The sequence below is a fragment of the Molossus molossus genome, unplaced genomic scaffold, assembly GCF_014108415.1.
Source record: "Molossus molossus isolate mMolMol1 unplaced genomic scaffold, mMolMol1.p scaffold_m16_p_21, whole genome shotgun sequence".
NCBI lineage: Eukaryota > Metazoa > Chordata > Mammalia > Chiroptera > Molossidae > Molossus > Molossus molossus.
Window position 1 is genome coordinate 8655919 of NW_023425357.1, and position 17055 is coordinate 8672973.

Consider the following 17055-nt stretch of genomic DNA (forward strand, 5'->3'; position numbering starts at 1 on the left):
CCTTGGCCGGAATCGACCTGCGACTCTTTGGTCCACGGGCCGACGCTCTAACCACTGAGCAACCAGCCAGGGCTTCTATTTATTTTTTTATTACAGATATCCCTCCTTTACCCCCATTGGCACCCTCTTCTCAATATTTTCACAGCAGACCCTTTTCCCTCCCCATAGTTCCTGCACCTTCTCTCCCACCCAGGCCTCTCAACCTCCTTCCTAATCTCCTGGCTCAGTCCCGTCCTCTCCCATCCACTCCTGACGCACAGCCAGAGAGACCTGCCCCTCCCTTGCTCTAAACTCTTCCATGGCTCCTCAGGGCCCTGGAGGCAGAGCCTGGGCTCCTCCCTGTGGCCCGAGAGGGAGGCCCTGTGTGGCCTGGCCCTAGCCTCGTTTCCTTCATCTATTCATCTAGCGTGGCATACCTACTGTGTGCCAGGCACCACTCGTGTGATGGGGACGTGGCATGTCCCTTGAACACAGCCTTTCCCACCTTCGGGCCTTTGCACATGCTGTTTCCACCATCCCTCCAGCAGCTGTCCTCTTCCTCCCTTTCTGGTCTCTGCGTCAGTGTAAGCCCTGCCGAGGGGCCTTTCCTAACAATTCCTTGCGACCCACTTCACTCTGCCCCTGGATTCTGTGTGCCCTTCTGAGTAAGCGGGCAGCTCCGGGGGCTGCCTGCCGTCCTCACCTGCGCTCGCTCTGTGTCCTGCCAGGAAATCCCACTCTCAGAAATCCTCACCGTGGAGCCCGCCCAGAACTTCAGCCTTGTGCCACCAGGCACCAACCCACACTGCTTCGAGATCGTCACTGCCAATGCCACCTACTTCGTGGGCGAGACGCCTGGCGGGGCCCCAGGGGGTCCCAGCGGACAGGGGGCTGAGGCGGCCCGGGCCTGGGAGACGGCCATCCGCCAGGCCCTGATGCCCGTCATCCTGCAGGACGCACCCAGCGCCCCAGGCCACGCACCCCACAGTGAGTCTCCCATCCTGAGCTCTTGGGAGGGTGGGGCTGGGAGGGTTCAGGTGGGGTCCTGGGGAAGGGAAGAGCCAGGGGAAGGCAAGGAGACCACAGTGGCGAATGTGGCTGGACTCAGCAGTCCTGGGTCCCAATCTTCATTAAGCTCTGGACCTGTGTGGCCTAGGGCACGTCGCTTTCCCCTTCTGCGTGTTTTCCAGGGGTAATGATTTCTCCAAATTCTGAGGTTAGACTTTTTAATTCATGCATTTCCTGACTGCCTCCTCTGTGCCTGGCCTCTGCTGGATAGTGCTGGGGACACAGCTATGACCAAGACAGCTCAGGACCTGCCCTCCTGGGACTCGGTCCAAGGGGGAGATGGAACTGTCTTTAATGTGCTGGCTCCTAGTGAGCAGCAGGGCTAGGACATGTGAACCAGAAGGCTGAAGACAGCCAGAGGAGGTGCCTGACCCAAACTGCGTATCCAGCAGGGCTTCCTGGAGGAGGCGCCATTTGAGCTGAGACCTGGAAGCTGAGAAGAGGCGAGATAAGGGAAAGCAAATGGGAAATGATCTTGGGCCCAGGCAAAGGATGATTAGAGAGTGCCAGGTGGCCAGCCTCCTGGCGCTTATAATCCAGTGTGGGCGACAGACATGAATCGATCGCCTGGTGTGATGAGGGTGAGGTGTAGAGCATGTGCCCGAGTAATCTGACATGGCCCCAGGAGTGAGACTGACGCTGAAAGATGAGGAAGATTTTTTTAATGTTTTTATTGATTTTTTATTTTTTATCCTCACCCGAGGACATTTTTTCATTTTTTGTTCAGATAGAGTGGGAGGGAGAGAGAGGAAGAGAGAGAGAAACATCGACGTGAAAAGGACACATCGAGTGGCTGCCACCCGCACAACCGAACCAGGGTCGGGGACAAACTGCAACTAAGATATGTGCCCTTAGCGGGAACCGAACCCAGGTGTCCCAGGACCGCAGGCCGACGCTCTAACCACTGAGCCAAACCGGCCAGAGCTAAAATGTTTTTATTGATTTTAGAGAGAGAGGGAGAGAGAGAAAAATATTGGTGTGAGAGAGAAACATCGATTGGTTGCCTCCCACATATACCCTGACCAGGGATCAAACCCGCACCCTAGGTATGTGCCCTGATCAGAATTGAACCAGCGACCTTTCAGTGCACGGATGATGCTCAATCAACAGCCACACTGGCCAGGGCATGAGGAGGATTTTTGAATTAAGTCCAGAATGAGGGAAAGAGGACATTCCTAGCAGAGGAACAGCAAGTGCAAAGGCCCGAAGGCAGGAGAGAACTCTCTGTATCTGAGGCCCAGCAAGGAGATCAGTGTGTTGGGGACACACAACAACCTAGTAGGGCTTCAAGTCAAAGAGGCAGATGAGAGACCACACCCTGCCTGATAGGCCATGAAAGGGGCTTGAGCTTCCTCCTGAGGGCACTGGGGAGCCATGGCAGGTTCTGAGTGGGGGGTGGGCTGGGTCAGGTTTGTGCTTCAGCAAGATTTCTCAGGCTTCCTATGGAGGGTGAATGGGAGAGAGCCGGACTGGGGCAGGGAGATGAGGGAAGAGGCTGAGAAATAAGGTCTGGAGAGGAGGGGGAGAGACATTTAAATGGCAGAAAGAGCCCTGGCCGGTTTGGCTCAGCAGTTAGAACGTCGGCCCGCGAACCAGAGAGTCCTGGATTCAGTTCCCACTAAGGGCATGTACCTTGGTTGCGGTTTGTCTCCGGCCCCGGTTGGGGTCGTGTGGCTGGCGACCAGTCAACGTGTCTCTCTCACATTGATGTTTCACTCTCTCTTCCTCCCTCTCTCCCTCCCACTCCATCTGAAGATAAATGCAAAAGTGTCCTCAGGTGAGGATAAAAAAATAAATGGCAGAAAGCTCAGGACTTTGGAAAGGTCTGGTTCTGATTGGGTTGGTAGGGGGACAAGTTCCGTGGAAGATGCTGGAGTCAGTTTGGACTTTCCCTCGAGCCTCAGTTTCCTCCTCTATACAATGGGACCAGCACGCCTTGCTTGGCACTGAGATCATGGGGTGAAATGCTCAGTGAAATCATTCACCACGTCACTTCTCCCACCCCTCAGCAGATGTCATTCACGCCCCTCGCTAGCTCTGAGAGGGAGGTCCTGTAGTATTCCCATTCTCCAGATGAGGAAGCAGGCACAGTAGACAAGTCAGTAGCCTGAGGTTGTGCCCCGGATACCCGGATTCGAACCTGGGTGGTCTGGCTCAGAGGCTGCATTTGGAGTTATGGATGAACGTCATCCTGAGTCTGGGTCCCCTCACCTCCGCCTTTCTCCTTTCCCCAGGACAAGCTTCTCTGAGCATCTCCGTGTCTAACAGTCAGATCCAAGAGAATGTGGTGAGACCCCTGCCCAAGGATGTCTTCCCCCTCCCACACTCTTCCAGCTCTCCTGCCCTCCCCCCTCTTCTTGACCCTCATCTCCATTTGCACCCTGACCCTCCCTGTCCCCACCCTGCAGGACATCGCCACTGTCTACCAGATCTTCCCGGACGAGGTGCTGGGCTCAGGGCAATTTGGAGTGGTCTATGGTGGTAAGGACTCTTCCGAGCTTACTCCGAGGAGGTTCTGGGGGTTTCTGGGCTCCAGACTGTCCCTTCTCATTGGCCACATGTCACCTCCTGTTCTGGTGGAGTAGAAAGCTAGATCCTGGGGGCAGATTGGCACTGGGAAAAGCCAATGGACTTTTTCCTGGTATGAACAAGGAGGACAATTCTGTACTCTGGTCACAGAGCTAGAACCTAGATTATTTTTTCTTATGTTTTTTATTGATTTTAGAGAGAGAGGAGGGGAGAGGGAGAGATAGAAACACTGATCAGCTGCCTCCTGCATGCCCCCCACTGGGGATCGAGCCTGTAGCCTGAGCATGTGCCCTGACCGGGAATCGAACTGGTGACCTCTTGGTGCGTGGGACAATGCCCACCCAACTGAGACATACTGCCCAGGGCCAGAGCCTGGATCCCGATTGGTTGTAAATTATTTCCCACGCAGTAGAGTCCCCTCCTTGGAGCTCTGTCTTTCCTTCATTGCACTTTTATTCCCAGGGCCCCTGGCCCTCTCATCTCTCCTGGAGGCCTCTCAGCCGCCGCGATGGCCTTCCATCCACCTTCACCCCGTGCTGGCTGCGTCTCCGTGGGTGGGGGATGGGGTCCCTCCTGCTGGGACTGGAAGGTCCTGCTCCCCTCACCCCCTACCTCCCCACGCCCTGCCCAGGAAAGCACCGGAAGACGGGCCGGGACGTGGCAGTAAAGGTCATCGACAAACTGCGTTTCCCAACCAAGCAGGAGAGCCAGCTCCGGAACGAAGTGGCCATTCTGCAGGTGACCCCTGGGGTCTGCACTTTCCCCACCCAGGAAGGGCCTTCTTTCTCACTTCCTCCTTTCAGGGGCCAGCTGACTCAGTCTGGGGGCAGTCAGGAAGGGTTTCTGGGAGAAGGGAACATGCATGTTGAGACTGAAGGGGTGGAGAAGCTGTTCTGAGCAGAGGGACCAGCCTCTGCACAGGTCTGGAGGGGGGAGGGAACATGACATCTTCTCGGCACCTGAAGGACTTCAGGGTTATTAGATGGTTTATGTGGTGGGAGGTCAGGCCGGGGAGAAAGCTGGGGCCATACATTGTGGACTTTCTCCTGAGGGTACTGGGGAGCCATGGAAGGATTTTCAGCAAGGAAGGGACGAAGTCAGGTGTGTACTTTAGAAAGATCCCTTGGGCTGCCATTGGAGGGTGGGTAGAAAGGCGTGGGACTAGAGCCCACGGAGGAGGCTGGGTGGGAGAGATGGGTCAGGCCAGGCCAGGGCTTGAGGAAGAGGAGGGAGGTTCAGGTTTAAAAGACAGATATACAAAGATTCTTCCCATTTCTCCGCACTCCGCCTCCCTCCCTTCCACAACCCTGGGCTTTGACCAGAATTTCGTGACGGAAAGATAGATCCTTCTGGACACCTGGGGGTGCAGAACGGTGGTTCTGTCTGGGCCTGTGGGAAGACACTTCCCCTCCCCCAGTGGCACCCCCAGGGAACGAGCTGTGAGTTCAGACACATCTTCCTCCTGTTTGTCGGCCCCGTGCCCCCATGGCTTGCCCTCTGGGGTCCCAAGTTCAAGGGTGACCTGGCCCTGACCCCACACTGCGCCCCATCCCACTCCAGAGTCTGCGGCACCCGGGGATCGTGAACCTGGAGTGCATGTTCGAGACGCCCGAGAAGGTGTTTGTGGTGATGGAGAAGCTGCACGGGGACATGTTGGAGATGATCCTCTCCAGCGAGAAGGGCCGGCTGCCTGAACGCCTCACCAAGTTCCTCATCACCCAGGTGCCACCTCCCTGCCCGGCTCCCCACCTGCCCTGTGGCACCCGTCCCCCTGAAGAGGCCCAGAAGTCCAGGCAAACAGTGGGTGGGAGTCACAATAGTGGATAATAGAAAACAATAATAGACTAATAATAACAACAGAAAAAAATAATGGAAATAATTTTAAAATAATAGAGTGATAATAGGACAGATAATAGAGTAATAACAGTAGAAAAATAATAGGATGATAAGTAGAAAATAAACCCTGGCCGATTTGGCTCAGCGGTTGGAGTGCTGGCCCGCGGACCAGAAAGTCGCGGGTTCGGTTCCCGCTAGGGGCATGTACCAAAAAAAAAAGAAAAGAAAAGAAAAGAACAGATTAGTAATAATACTAGTTATTATTACAGTCATGTAATAATAATAATAGTTATTATTACAGTCATGCGCCACATAACAATGTGTCAGTCAGTGATGGACTGATAGATATACATGAGTCTGGTCCCATGAGATTACAGTGGAGCTAAAACATTCCTACTGCCTAGTGACATTGTAGCCTTCATAACACCAAAGCATATGCATTACCCACGTGTTTGTACGTCACTAGTATAAAGGTACAGCACATACAATTATGTACAATTCATAAGATGATAATGATAATGAACAACTATGTTACTGGTTTATGTGTCTACTACACATTTTTTTCCCATTTATCTTCAGCTAGAGTGGAAGGGAGAGAGAGAGAGAGAAACATCGATGTGAGAGAGATACATCGATTGGTTGCCTCCTGCACGACCTGACCGAGGCCGGGGACCGAACAGCACCCGAGGTGTGTGCCCTTGACCAGAATCCAACCCGTGACTCTTCGGTCAGCGGGCTGGCGCTCCAATCGCTGAGCCAAACCGGCCAGGGCTATATAGTACTACACTTTTTATCATTATTTTAATATTTTTTTCTTTATTGATTTTAGAGAGAGAGGAAGGGAGAGGGAGAGAGAGAGAAACATCGATGAGAGAGAACATCCATTGGCCGCCTCCTGCATGCCCCGCACTGGGGATCAGGCCTACAACCTGGGCATGTGCCCTGACCCAGAATCGAACCAGCGACCTCCTGATGCACGGGTTGACGCTCAACCCCTGAGCCATACCATCCGGGCTTTATCATTATTTTAGAGTGTACTCTTTCTACTTATAAAAAAAAAGTGTTCTGTGAAACAGTGCGCCGTGTTACCCGGGCCACAGCCCCGTACCTCTCATGGTTGCCACGTCTTTTCACCAGATCGTTTGGTCTTGTGTTTGATTTCATCTCCTGTTGTTTTGTGCAGTAACGTGTTGTAGCCTGGGGGCAATAGGCTGTACCAGGTAGCCTAGGTGTGTAGTGGGCAGTACCATCCAGGTTTGTGTACGTTCACTCTATGATGACATCGCCTGATGACACATTCCTCAGAACGTACCCCTGTCGTGAAGTGAAGTGTGACCGTACTCTAGTTCGGGACATAGTTAGCAGCAGAAATGCCTTTTTCCTAAATTGTATCCCATGATGGAAATCACCAAATCCCCCAATTGTTGAGCGTGTAGGATGTTTTCACTTTTTTATTATTACAAACAATATTCCATGAACATCCATCTACAAACATTACCGGGTTCTGGTGGGAGAACTTCAATAGAACACGTTCAAATGGTAGGTCCTGAGTCCAGGGAAATGTGCTTTAAATTTCCTTAAACATGTTGTCCCCTTATTCTAAAATCCCTTTCGATCTTTGCTGTGACCAACAGAGTTTGAGGGTGTGTATTTTTTCACTCCTTACTAATTCTGGATAAAATAAACACCAGTATTATAGGTGTTTTATTTGAAACACAGAGAAGTGTGTTCACCAACAGGCCACCACAAAAATAATAACCAATAACACCTATATAGTAGTACTTCATGTGGCTTCCTTTGGCAGTTTACAATTTATGGGTGAGTTTGACCATGTTTTCACGTTTATTGACATTTTCAATTAGATGATTATTATTGAATTGTAAACACTCTTTGCTTATGAGGGACTTTGAATCCTTGTCACCGTGTTCAGTTCTTTTATCCCAGATTTTTTTCCTCTTCATTTCGTTCATGTCTTTTATTTGTCATAGAGAGTGTAACTTTTATAATGTTAAATGTTGCCTTTCATGGCTTCTGCATTTCACAGTCTTCCTAGAAAGGCCTTCCCATCTGGCTGGCTGCTCACCTGATTCTGGGACGTGTTATCTGTTGGTTACTGAATCCCTGGTGCTATACTTCTTTATCCAGGCCAGCACCCTCACTCTCCCAAGCTGTGTGACTTTGTCAGGCTGTCGTGTAGGTGGGGACAGAAACCCACTGAGGCAGGCTTATCCAAACTTCAGGCGGGAATGGGGAACTGCCTTCCTCTGCAACTGAGGCAGATTCTCTTTCTTTCTGCTTAGCCATCTCGCCCTCTCTTTTTGCCTGTGTTCTCTCTCTTTCTCTCTCTCTCTCTGCAGATTTCTGCTTTCTGCCTCTTGCCTGCCCCACCCTAAGTCCTGGGCTCAGCCCTTCACTTGGTTGGGCCTCACAGCCACCCTTTGAGGTAGGTATTACTGTAACCCCATCTTATAAGTGAGGAAACTGAGGTGGAGGGAGGTTCCCGGGACTTGCCCAAGGTCACACAGCTAGGTAACGGTCTGGTGAGATTTGAACCTGGATCTATCTGGCTTCCAATCTGCTCTCTTTCTCTTTTTTTTAAATCTTCACCTGATGATATTTTTTTCCATTGATTTTTAGATAGAGTGGAAGGGAAAGAAGGGAAGGGGGGGAGGGAGGGGGAGGAGAGAGAGAGACACATCAATTGGTTGCCTCCCACACTGCCCCATTGGGGATCGAACCCACAACCAAGGTACATGCCCTTGACCTGGAATTGAATCAAAATGCTCTGGTCCAATGCTCTAACCACTGAGCAAACTGGCCAGGGCCCAATCTCACCAATTTACTAGGGGTGGGGAAATCACCAAACAGTAAATCAGGAGAAAATGTAAAACCATCCTGAGATCTCAGTCTCGCTGTCTGTAGAATGAGGAAGTTGGACCTCCGCCGTCACTTCCCAATAGTTTTTCTGTCCTGGAAAGTCATCCAGTGAAAACACTGGGGAGAAGGACACAAATTTACATTCTGAGACAGAAATTACAACTTCATACTTACATCTCTCCTTCCAGTATATTTTAGTGTTCTTTTCGAGTTTTACAGAATCAAGGAAAATCATGGTTCCTACAGATAAGTGTTTACAAACGGTATCAGTTTTTATGTTTCTTTTTTTAAATCAGTTCACCTTGCCACCATAGAATACTCTTGAATTAACAGATAACAGTAGGAGAGGCTTTATTTGAAACACAGAGAAGTGTGTTCACCAACCGGCCACCACAAAAATAATAACCAATAACAACAATAATAATAGCTAACATGTGGTGCTTGCTCTGTGCCAGACACTGTCCTAAGCACTTTATATGCATCTACTTGTTTCAGCTTCACAGAAACCCATGAGGATGGGTACTATCATCATCCCCATTTTACAGATGGGAAAACTGAGACCCAGAGATGTAAAGTGACTTGCTCAAGGCCTTAAGCTAATATGAGCAGAGCCAAGTTTTTCCCTGGGAGAAGCTGGCTCTAGAATATCCCCCGCCTCTTTTTTTTTTTCTTTTTTCCTCACCTGAGGACATATTTCCATTTTTTGTTCAGGTAGAATGGGAGGGAGAGAGAGGAAGAGAGAGAGAGAGAGAAACATCGATGTGAAAGGGACACATCGAGTGGCTACCTCCCACACGACCCAACCAGGGCCGGGGACAAACTGCAACTGAGATACGTGCCCTTAGCGGGAACCAAACCCGGGTCTCTCCGGACTGCAGGCTCTAACCGCTGAGCCAAACTGGCCAGGGCCATATTTTTAAATTAAGTCACATAGTAGTGCCTCTTTGGAAGCCATTGCTGTCTTAGTAGGTATTTTTTAGCAAGAGCTTACCACATGCCAGAGGTTCTAGAAGCTTCCCAAATTACCCCTCCTGTTGGGCTTTTCTAGAATGATGTGTTCAACTTCTGTCTCAGGCATAAATGGTTCTGGGGTTCTGAGATTTTTCTTTGGTGTTCCAGTGCCTCCATGGCCCCAGGGGCATCTTTAGGGGTGCAGAGAAGGGTATGGATGGGCTTTGGAGGGCGGGCTGCTGTGGCAGAACCTGAAGCAGGCACCTCCATTCTTTCTGACTGGTTCCCTCTCCTCTCCTCAGATCCTGGTGGCGTTGAGACACCTGCACTTCAAGAACATTGTCCACTGTGACTTGAAACCAGAAAACGTGTTGCTGGCATCAGCTGACCCGTTTCCCCAGGTCAGTTATGTCCCCTCCTGAATTCGGGAAGTCCAGCCAACGCTGGTGGCAGGTACGGGTGTCTTGTACTAATTGAGATAAACAATGGCTAAAACGGGCTTGTTCCTCACTCATGTAGGGTCCAGCATAAGTTCCACGGCTTCAGCTGTCTTGTTCTGGCCTCTTGTTGCCTGGTCTTCATGGTCCATGATGGCTGCCCGCCATGTGAAAGATAATAGGAGGGGGAAGGAGGAAAGAAACAGGGTAGAGGAAATGGGCATACCACTTTCCTTTTTTAAGGCAATACTTAGAAATTGCACTTATCACTTTTCCTCACATCCCATTGGCCAGAACTTGATCACATGATCATGGCTGGCTACAAGGGAGGCTGGGAAATATAGTCTGTTCTGCGTGACCATGTGGCCTGTTCAATTTAGTATTTTTATTATCATTATTATTTTTATTTTTTTAATCTTTATTGATTTTATGGAGAGAAAGGGAGAGAGAAATAGAAACATTGATGAGAGAGAACATTGATTGGCCGCCTCCTGCATGCCTCCCACTGGGGAGCAGACCCACAACCTGGGCATGTGCCCTGACTGGGAATCGAACTGGCAACCTCTTGGTGCATGGGTTGATGCTCAACCACTGAGCCACACCAGCCAGGCATATCATTATTTCTAAATTGGTTTTCAAATATTTTGTTTTTATTGTTTTCTCTCTCTTTAAAGTCATCACCCAAGGATATGTTTTTCATTGATTCTAGAGAGGGAGAGAAAGAGAGAGAAACATGGATTGGTTGCCTCATGCACTTGCCCCAACTGGGGATCAAACCCACAACCTGAGTATGTGCCCTGACCGGGAATCAAACTCGAGACCCTTCGGTGTACAGGAGGACGCTCTAACCACTGAGCCACACCTGTCAGGGCTGTTTTCTCTTTTTTTTTTTATTTTTTATTTTTTTATCCTCACCTGAGGACACTTTTCCATTTTTTGCACAGACAGAGTGGGAGGGAGAGAGAGGAAGGGAGAGAGAGTGAGAAACATCGATGTGAAGGGACACATCGAGTGGCTGCCACCCGCACGACCAACCAGGGCCGGGGACAAACTGCAACCGAAGTACGTGCCCTTAGCGGGAACTGAACCCGGGTCTCTCCGGACCGCAGGCTGACGCTCTAACCGCTGAGCCAAACTGGCCAGGGCCTGTTTTCTCTTTTTAAAACTTTTTTTTAATTGAAGTAGAATTAACATACATTATGTTAATTTCAGGTGTACAACATAATGGTTCAATATTTTCATATATTGTGAAATATTCACCACAAGTGTAGTTAACATTAGTCACTACACATAGTTACAGAATATTTTTCTTGTGAGAAGAACTTTTAAGATTTACTCTCTTACTTTCAAACATGCATTATCATATTATTAACTACAGTTGCCATGCTGCACATTACATCCCCAGGACTTATTTACCTTTTTTTTTTTTTATCCTCACCCAAGGACATTTTTCTATTTTTTGTTCAGATAGAGTGGGAGGGAGAGAGAGGAAGAGAGAGAGAGAGAGATACATCGACGTGAAAGGGACATATTGTGGCTGCCTCCCACAGAACCCAACCAGGGCCGGGGACAAACTGCAACCGAGGTACGTGCCCTTAGTGGGAACTGAACCCAGGTCTCTCTGGACCGCAAGCCGATGCTCTAACCCCTGAGCCAAACCGGCCAGGGCAGGACTTATTTATCTTATACCTGGAAATTTGTACCTTTTGACTCCCTTCACCCAGAATTTTTATTAAGGGGAGAAGCAGAGAACAAATATTAGGGGATAACTGGTAATTTCTTCTGTGAGCCTGTTAAGAAAACAGTTTTGATGACCTTCTGACAAGGTGCTGAGAACCTCCTTAGGGGCAGAGCCCGGTTAGGCGGGGCTCTGATTATAACAGCTACAATATATTGGGTACCTACTATGTTTAAGGGCCTTTAGTTGCAATTTCTCATTGAGCCCTTCCACATCCCTGTGAAATTTTTGCTTTATTATCTATGTTTTACAATCATTTAGGTCATTTCATTTCCAAAGTCAGGTTTGTGCCCCCAGGCTGTTGTGACTCAGTGGTTAGAGCATCAGCCCCTGCATCCACAGGTCATGGGTTTGATTCCAAGTCAAGAGCACATATCCGGGTTGCAGGTTCGATCCTCACCCTGGTCTATGCCCCAAAACATCAATCTATAGCAGTGTGGTTTTCATCTGGGGGTGATTTTGTCCCCCAGGGGACATTTGACAATATTGGAGACATTTTTTGTTGCATAATCATTGGAGGGGAGGGTTGCTACTGGCAACTAGGGATGCTGCTAAGCATCTGACAGTACACAGAACAGCCCCATAACAGGGTTATCTTGCCCTAAATGTCAATAGTGCCAAGCTTGAGAACCCCCAGTTTTGAGTAGTAGTATCCACTAGAACTATAGTATGAACCGTATTTATAACTTTACATTTTCTAGTAGCCATATTTAAAAAAATAAAAAGAAGCTAGTAAAATAAATTTTAATAATATACTTGATTCTACTATATCCAAATATTATCATTTTAACATGTAATCAACATAAGGCGCAGAGAATGGAAGTCACTTGGCTAGTGAGCGGAGGAGCCTGCATTCAAACTAATAGTCGATCTTCTCTGGAATACCGTGATGGGGGGGACACTGGGTAGGGGATGCAGCCTCGACCCCCTTTCAGACCCTCTACCCCTCCCCTTGGCAGGTGAAGCTGTGTGACTTCGGCTTTGCCCGCATCATTGGGGAGAAGTCTTTCCGGCGCTCAGTGGTGGGCACGCCGGCCTACCTGGCGCCCGAGGTGCTGCTCAACCAGGGCTACAACCGCTCCCTGGACATGTGGTCAGTGGGCGTGATCATGTATGTCAGCCTCAGTGGAACGTTCCCCTTCAATGAGGATGAGGACATCAACGACCAGATCCAGAACGCAGCCTTCATGTACCCGGCTTGTCCCTGGAGCCGCATCTCGGCAGGAGGTGTGCAGGCCTGTGGTGGGCCCTGGGGAGAGTGGGCGGGGCCTCGAGAGGGGTTCGCCCTGAAACCACCTGGTGCCTAGGGATGGGGCCTAGCCATGGGGCGGGGCCACGGGGAAGGTAGGTCCTTTAAACTGTGCGGCACCCTGGACCTGGAAGTTTGGGGTAGGGACTCAGGGGCCAGGGCCCCAGACTCAGGCCTAGACTTGGAAACAGAGTGCCCAGAAGCGCTAAGACAGACCCTTGGGCCCTGGGCCAGTTTGGCTCAGAGGTTGAGTGTCGGCCTGCGGACCAGAGAGTCCCGGGTTCGGTTCCTGCTAGGGGCACGTACCACACACACACACACAGACCCTTGGTCGGGGGGGCCTTGGGGCCTAAGCTAGGCGTGGCCTGTCTGGGACCAGACCGAAGGACTGACCTGAGGAAGCTGAAGGGCTGGGGTGCCAAATCTTCCCAAGGCGTTAGCTAGGGTCTGTAATCTTTGGAGTTATGACCCCAAAAACGTTAGTAGTGCAAAAGTGGGGGGGCAGGGACAGGGACAGGTGTGAGGAACAGGGCTTGGCTAATTAGCGAGGTGCTTGGGTGGGCTGGGAATTGAGGGCTGGGGGTGGGTCCAGTGACAGAGGGTGCTGGTTTAGGGGTGTGGCTTGAGGAGGGGCAGGGTCGTGGAGGGTTTCTGAAGCTGCCTGGGAAAAGCACCAGCAGCCCAGAGACCAAAGTCACCCCTGGAACCAGGGAGCCTGTTGGGGTGGGGCGAAGTATGGGTTGCAAGGAGAGGGGAGTCAGGACCAAGGCAGACCTTAGGATATCTGCATATAGGGGTTTTGGTGTCACGGCTGGGTAGTGGCACTGAGTCTTGTGACTTGGGCCTCTGCCTTGGAGACTTGCCTGGGAAAGTTAAATCCTGGTGCCCAAAACTTTGGGGTGGAGCCAGATGTGGGGGTGGGCCAAGGGCGGGGCTAAGATGAGATGCCTTAAATAAATTAGAACAATGGGAAGGTCCTATAGCCGGAAGTTCAGGACAGGGAAAATGAGAGGAAGATTAAAAAGGCAAGCATTTATTCATAATAATTTATTCAACAAGGACATGTTGAGCGCCTACTATGGGCCTGATTCAGACTGTCCTAGATTCTGAAAATACTGAAATGAGTTGGAGAGAAGGTCTGTGAACAGCAAGAGGGATAAGGGCCCTAGAGGGCGTGGCCTCATGGAGCTGGCAGAGAGGGGGGTGACTTGAGGGTTACTCATTGCAGGAAAAGAGTTGGTGGGGGTGTAAGAGAGGTAAGCACTGAGCAATGAGAATGTGACTTGAGCCCTGGCTGGTTTGGCTCAGTGGTTAGAGCTTTGGCCTGCGGTCTGGAGAGACCCAGGTTCAGTTCCTGCTAAGGGCACGTACCTGGGTTGAAGTTTATCCCTGGCCCTGGTTGGGTCGTGTGGGTGGCAGCCACCCGATGTGTCCCTTTCACATCGATGTTTCTCTCTCTCTCTCTCCCTCCCACTCTATCTGAACAAAACAATGGAAAAATGTACTCGGGTGAGGATAAAAAAAAAAATGTGACTTGAATCCTGGAATAATACCAGGAGGTCCTCAGAAGTCACTCAGTAATTTGTCAAGTGTGTGTGAATGAATTTGGGTGGATGTGCGTGAGGAGCCTGTGGTTGTTGACCAGAGCAGGGGGTGGTGTAGACAAGGCCTACACTCAGAGGGGTTCACACAGTGAGGCCTTTGTCCTTCACGGCTTCTGATCAAGGAGAGAGCCTCGGATAAGTGCTGGCTTGTCTTGAATGCCTGATATTCGCTAATCCTCCTTTTCATGAAGAACAGGCTTGGTCTCTGGGTGCTCTGCAGGAAACCAGTGACTAACTACCGCCTACTAACATTGTTTATTTTCCTTTTCTGATTGTGGACATGGCAAGTAATCTTTGGATTCCCACTGACCAGGGTGATGTGAAGTTTCCATTTTATAGAAATTCATTTTCACCTCAAAAAGTGAAGTGATTGCCCTGGCCGGTTTTGCTCAGCGGTTAGAGCGTCGGCTTGCGGTCCAGAGAGACCCGGGTTCTGTTCCTGCTAAGGGCGCGTACCTCGGTTGCAGTTTGTTCCCGGCCCTGGTTGGGGTTGTGCGGGTGGCAACCACTCAATGTGTCCCTTTCACATCGGTGTCTCTCTCTCTCTCTCTCACTCCCACTCTTTCTGAACACAAAATGGAAAAGTGTCCTCGGGTGAGGATTAAAAAAGAAAAAAATGAAATGATTTACAAAATTGTATCGATTTTTACTTAGGTTAAATACTCACTTTGTGTAAATTGTATTTTATTTTATTTATTTATTTATTTATTTTGTGGTACATGCCCCTAGCAGGAACCAAACCCAGGACTCTCTGGTCCGCAGGCCAATGCTCCAACCGCTGAGCCAAACCAGCAGGGTTCTTTTTTTTTTTTTACATTGTGTAAATTTTAAATACACAAACGGGTTACAGTGAAAATTCTCTCACTCCTTTGTGTGCCGTTCTTTCCGAAGGCAGTGGCTATTACAAGACCCTTTTAGACAGGGGCGGGCAGAAGTAGCTTTACAGTTGTAAGTATGCAAAACAGAGTTTATTCTTTTTTCTCCTTTTTAACCCTCACCTGAGGATATGATTTTATTTGTTTTTAGAGAGAGAGGAAGGGAGAAAGAAAGAGAGAGAGAGACATCAATGTGAGAAACCTCGATAGGTTGCCTCCCGCCTGTGCCCCAACAGAGGATTGAACCCACAATCTAGGTATGTGCCCTGACCAGGAATTGAACCCACAACCTTTTGGTGTATGGTACATGCTCCAATCAAGTGAGCCATTCTGACATATAACAGTTTATTTTTATATTGTTTGTTAATTATTGTATTATTTTCCATACGAACATCTGTAAACCTACTTTCGCCCCCACCCTGTATATATACAAGCAAATATGTAGGCATATATTCTCTTATTTCCCCTTTTTACATAGATTGTAGCATATCATACGTGCTGTTTTCCAGTTTGCATTGTCCGCTTTACATTATATCTTGGACAAATGAGTTGGCTTAAAGAAAAATAGTAAGTGAAGAATAGTACAGATGTACCTGTATCTACCTGTGTATGACAAAACTTACGAAGGTGACATAGGAATGGGGAAATTGAGGTAGAGACTTGAAGAGATATAGGAGTTAGTATGTGTGCCACGTGTGTATGGGGAAACAAGTTTTGTGATTTAACGAAGAAATGGGTGGGTAAGTGATCGGTGCAGATGAGGCTTCTGAGCCACCCAGGCCAGTGCAAAAAGAAGGCCTGCATGGGCAGCAGTAAGCCAGAGTGGCCTGTTGGCCCTCCCAGCAGAGCTTGAGATGTCTCTCTCCTTCTCACTCAGCCATAGACCTCATCAACAACCTGCTGCAGGTGAAGATGCGCAAGCGCTACAGTGTGGACAAGTCTCTCAGTCACCCGTGGTTACAGGTGACGCAGGGGGCGGGGCTGGAATTAGATGTTTTGCGGGCCGCCCAAGTAGTGAAGGGTGTGGAACGTAGCTGAGCCTCCCATTGGCTGGGCTGTGGGAGGGGGTGGAGCTATATCTTTATTGGCAGGGCAGGTTGTGAAGGGTGTGGCTTCACCTTCCCTTGGGCTGGGTTTCTATTGGCTGCCTTCCTTGCGGGCCCCCAAGCTAAGCCCTGTTTTCCCGGGCCCAGGAGTACCAGACGTGGCTGGACCTCCGAGAGCTGGAGGGGAAGATGGGCGAGCGGTACATCACTCACGAGAGTGACGACGCGCGCTGGGAGCAGTTCGTGGCGGAGCACCCGCTGCCCGGGTCGGGGCTGCCTGCCGACAGGGAATTCGGTGGGGCCCTTCCACCGCAGGACCACGACATGCAGGGGCTGGCCCAGCGCATCAGCGTCCTCTGAGGCTCTGTGCCCTCGCCCTGGCTGCCCCCTAATGCTGTCTTCCCGCCCTCGGGAAGCGACCCTCCTCACATCCCAGCGATGAACTGCTCTAGAGGAAAGGACTTCCTACCCAAACTGGATGGGACATGCCCTGGGGAAGGAGCATGGCGGGGATGCGGGGAGTTATTTCCAAAGTTAATTCCCCAACAATTAAAACGGACTCATCTCTGGCCCCCACGGCCACGATCTCTGGCCACACCTCTTGTATCCTCGGTCTGTTGTTCACCTGGAAGGACGGCTGCCTAAAAAGGAGTCTGGACGGACAGGGTGGAAGAGGTGGGGAAGAGGAGACAGAGGGGGAAGTTTTGAAAGGACGACTAATGGGTGGATAACATAGGAAGGGAGGATTACCAGGAGGGGAGACGAGAAGTGGGGAAGGAATGGAGGTGGTATAAGGAGAGGGGACAGTAACAGATGAAGAGTCAGAATGGAGGAGAGATGGAAGGAATATGACTGGAGGGGGAGGA

At 50.1% G+C, this 17055-nt stretch overlaps 1 protein-coding gene across 1 annotated transcript in view; it reads left to right on the forward strand.

Moving 5' to 3' along the window:
- The window catches only part of PRKD2 (protein kinase D2), a 32168-nt gene extending 15390 nt beyond the window's left edge, over positions 1-16778 (forward strand). The window contains exons 11-19 of the mRNA XM_036275231.1: positions 708-966; positions 3282-3334; positions 3456-3528; positions 4208-4314; positions 5137-5298; positions 9543-9641; positions 12375-12642; positions 16021-16106; positions 16337-16778. Of these exons, the coding sequence (XP_036131124.1) occupies positions 708-966; positions 3282-3334; positions 3456-3528; positions 4208-4314; positions 5137-5298; positions 9543-9641; positions 12375-12642; positions 16021-16106; positions 16337-16549 (1320 nt within the window). The 3' untranslated portion in view covers positions 16550-16778. The remainder of the gene's footprint in view (positions 1-707; positions 967-3281; positions 3335-3455; positions 3529-4207; positions 4315-5136; positions 5299-9542; positions 9642-12374; positions 12643-16020; positions 16107-16336) is intronic.
- Positions 16779-17055: the final 277 nt, after the last annotated feature.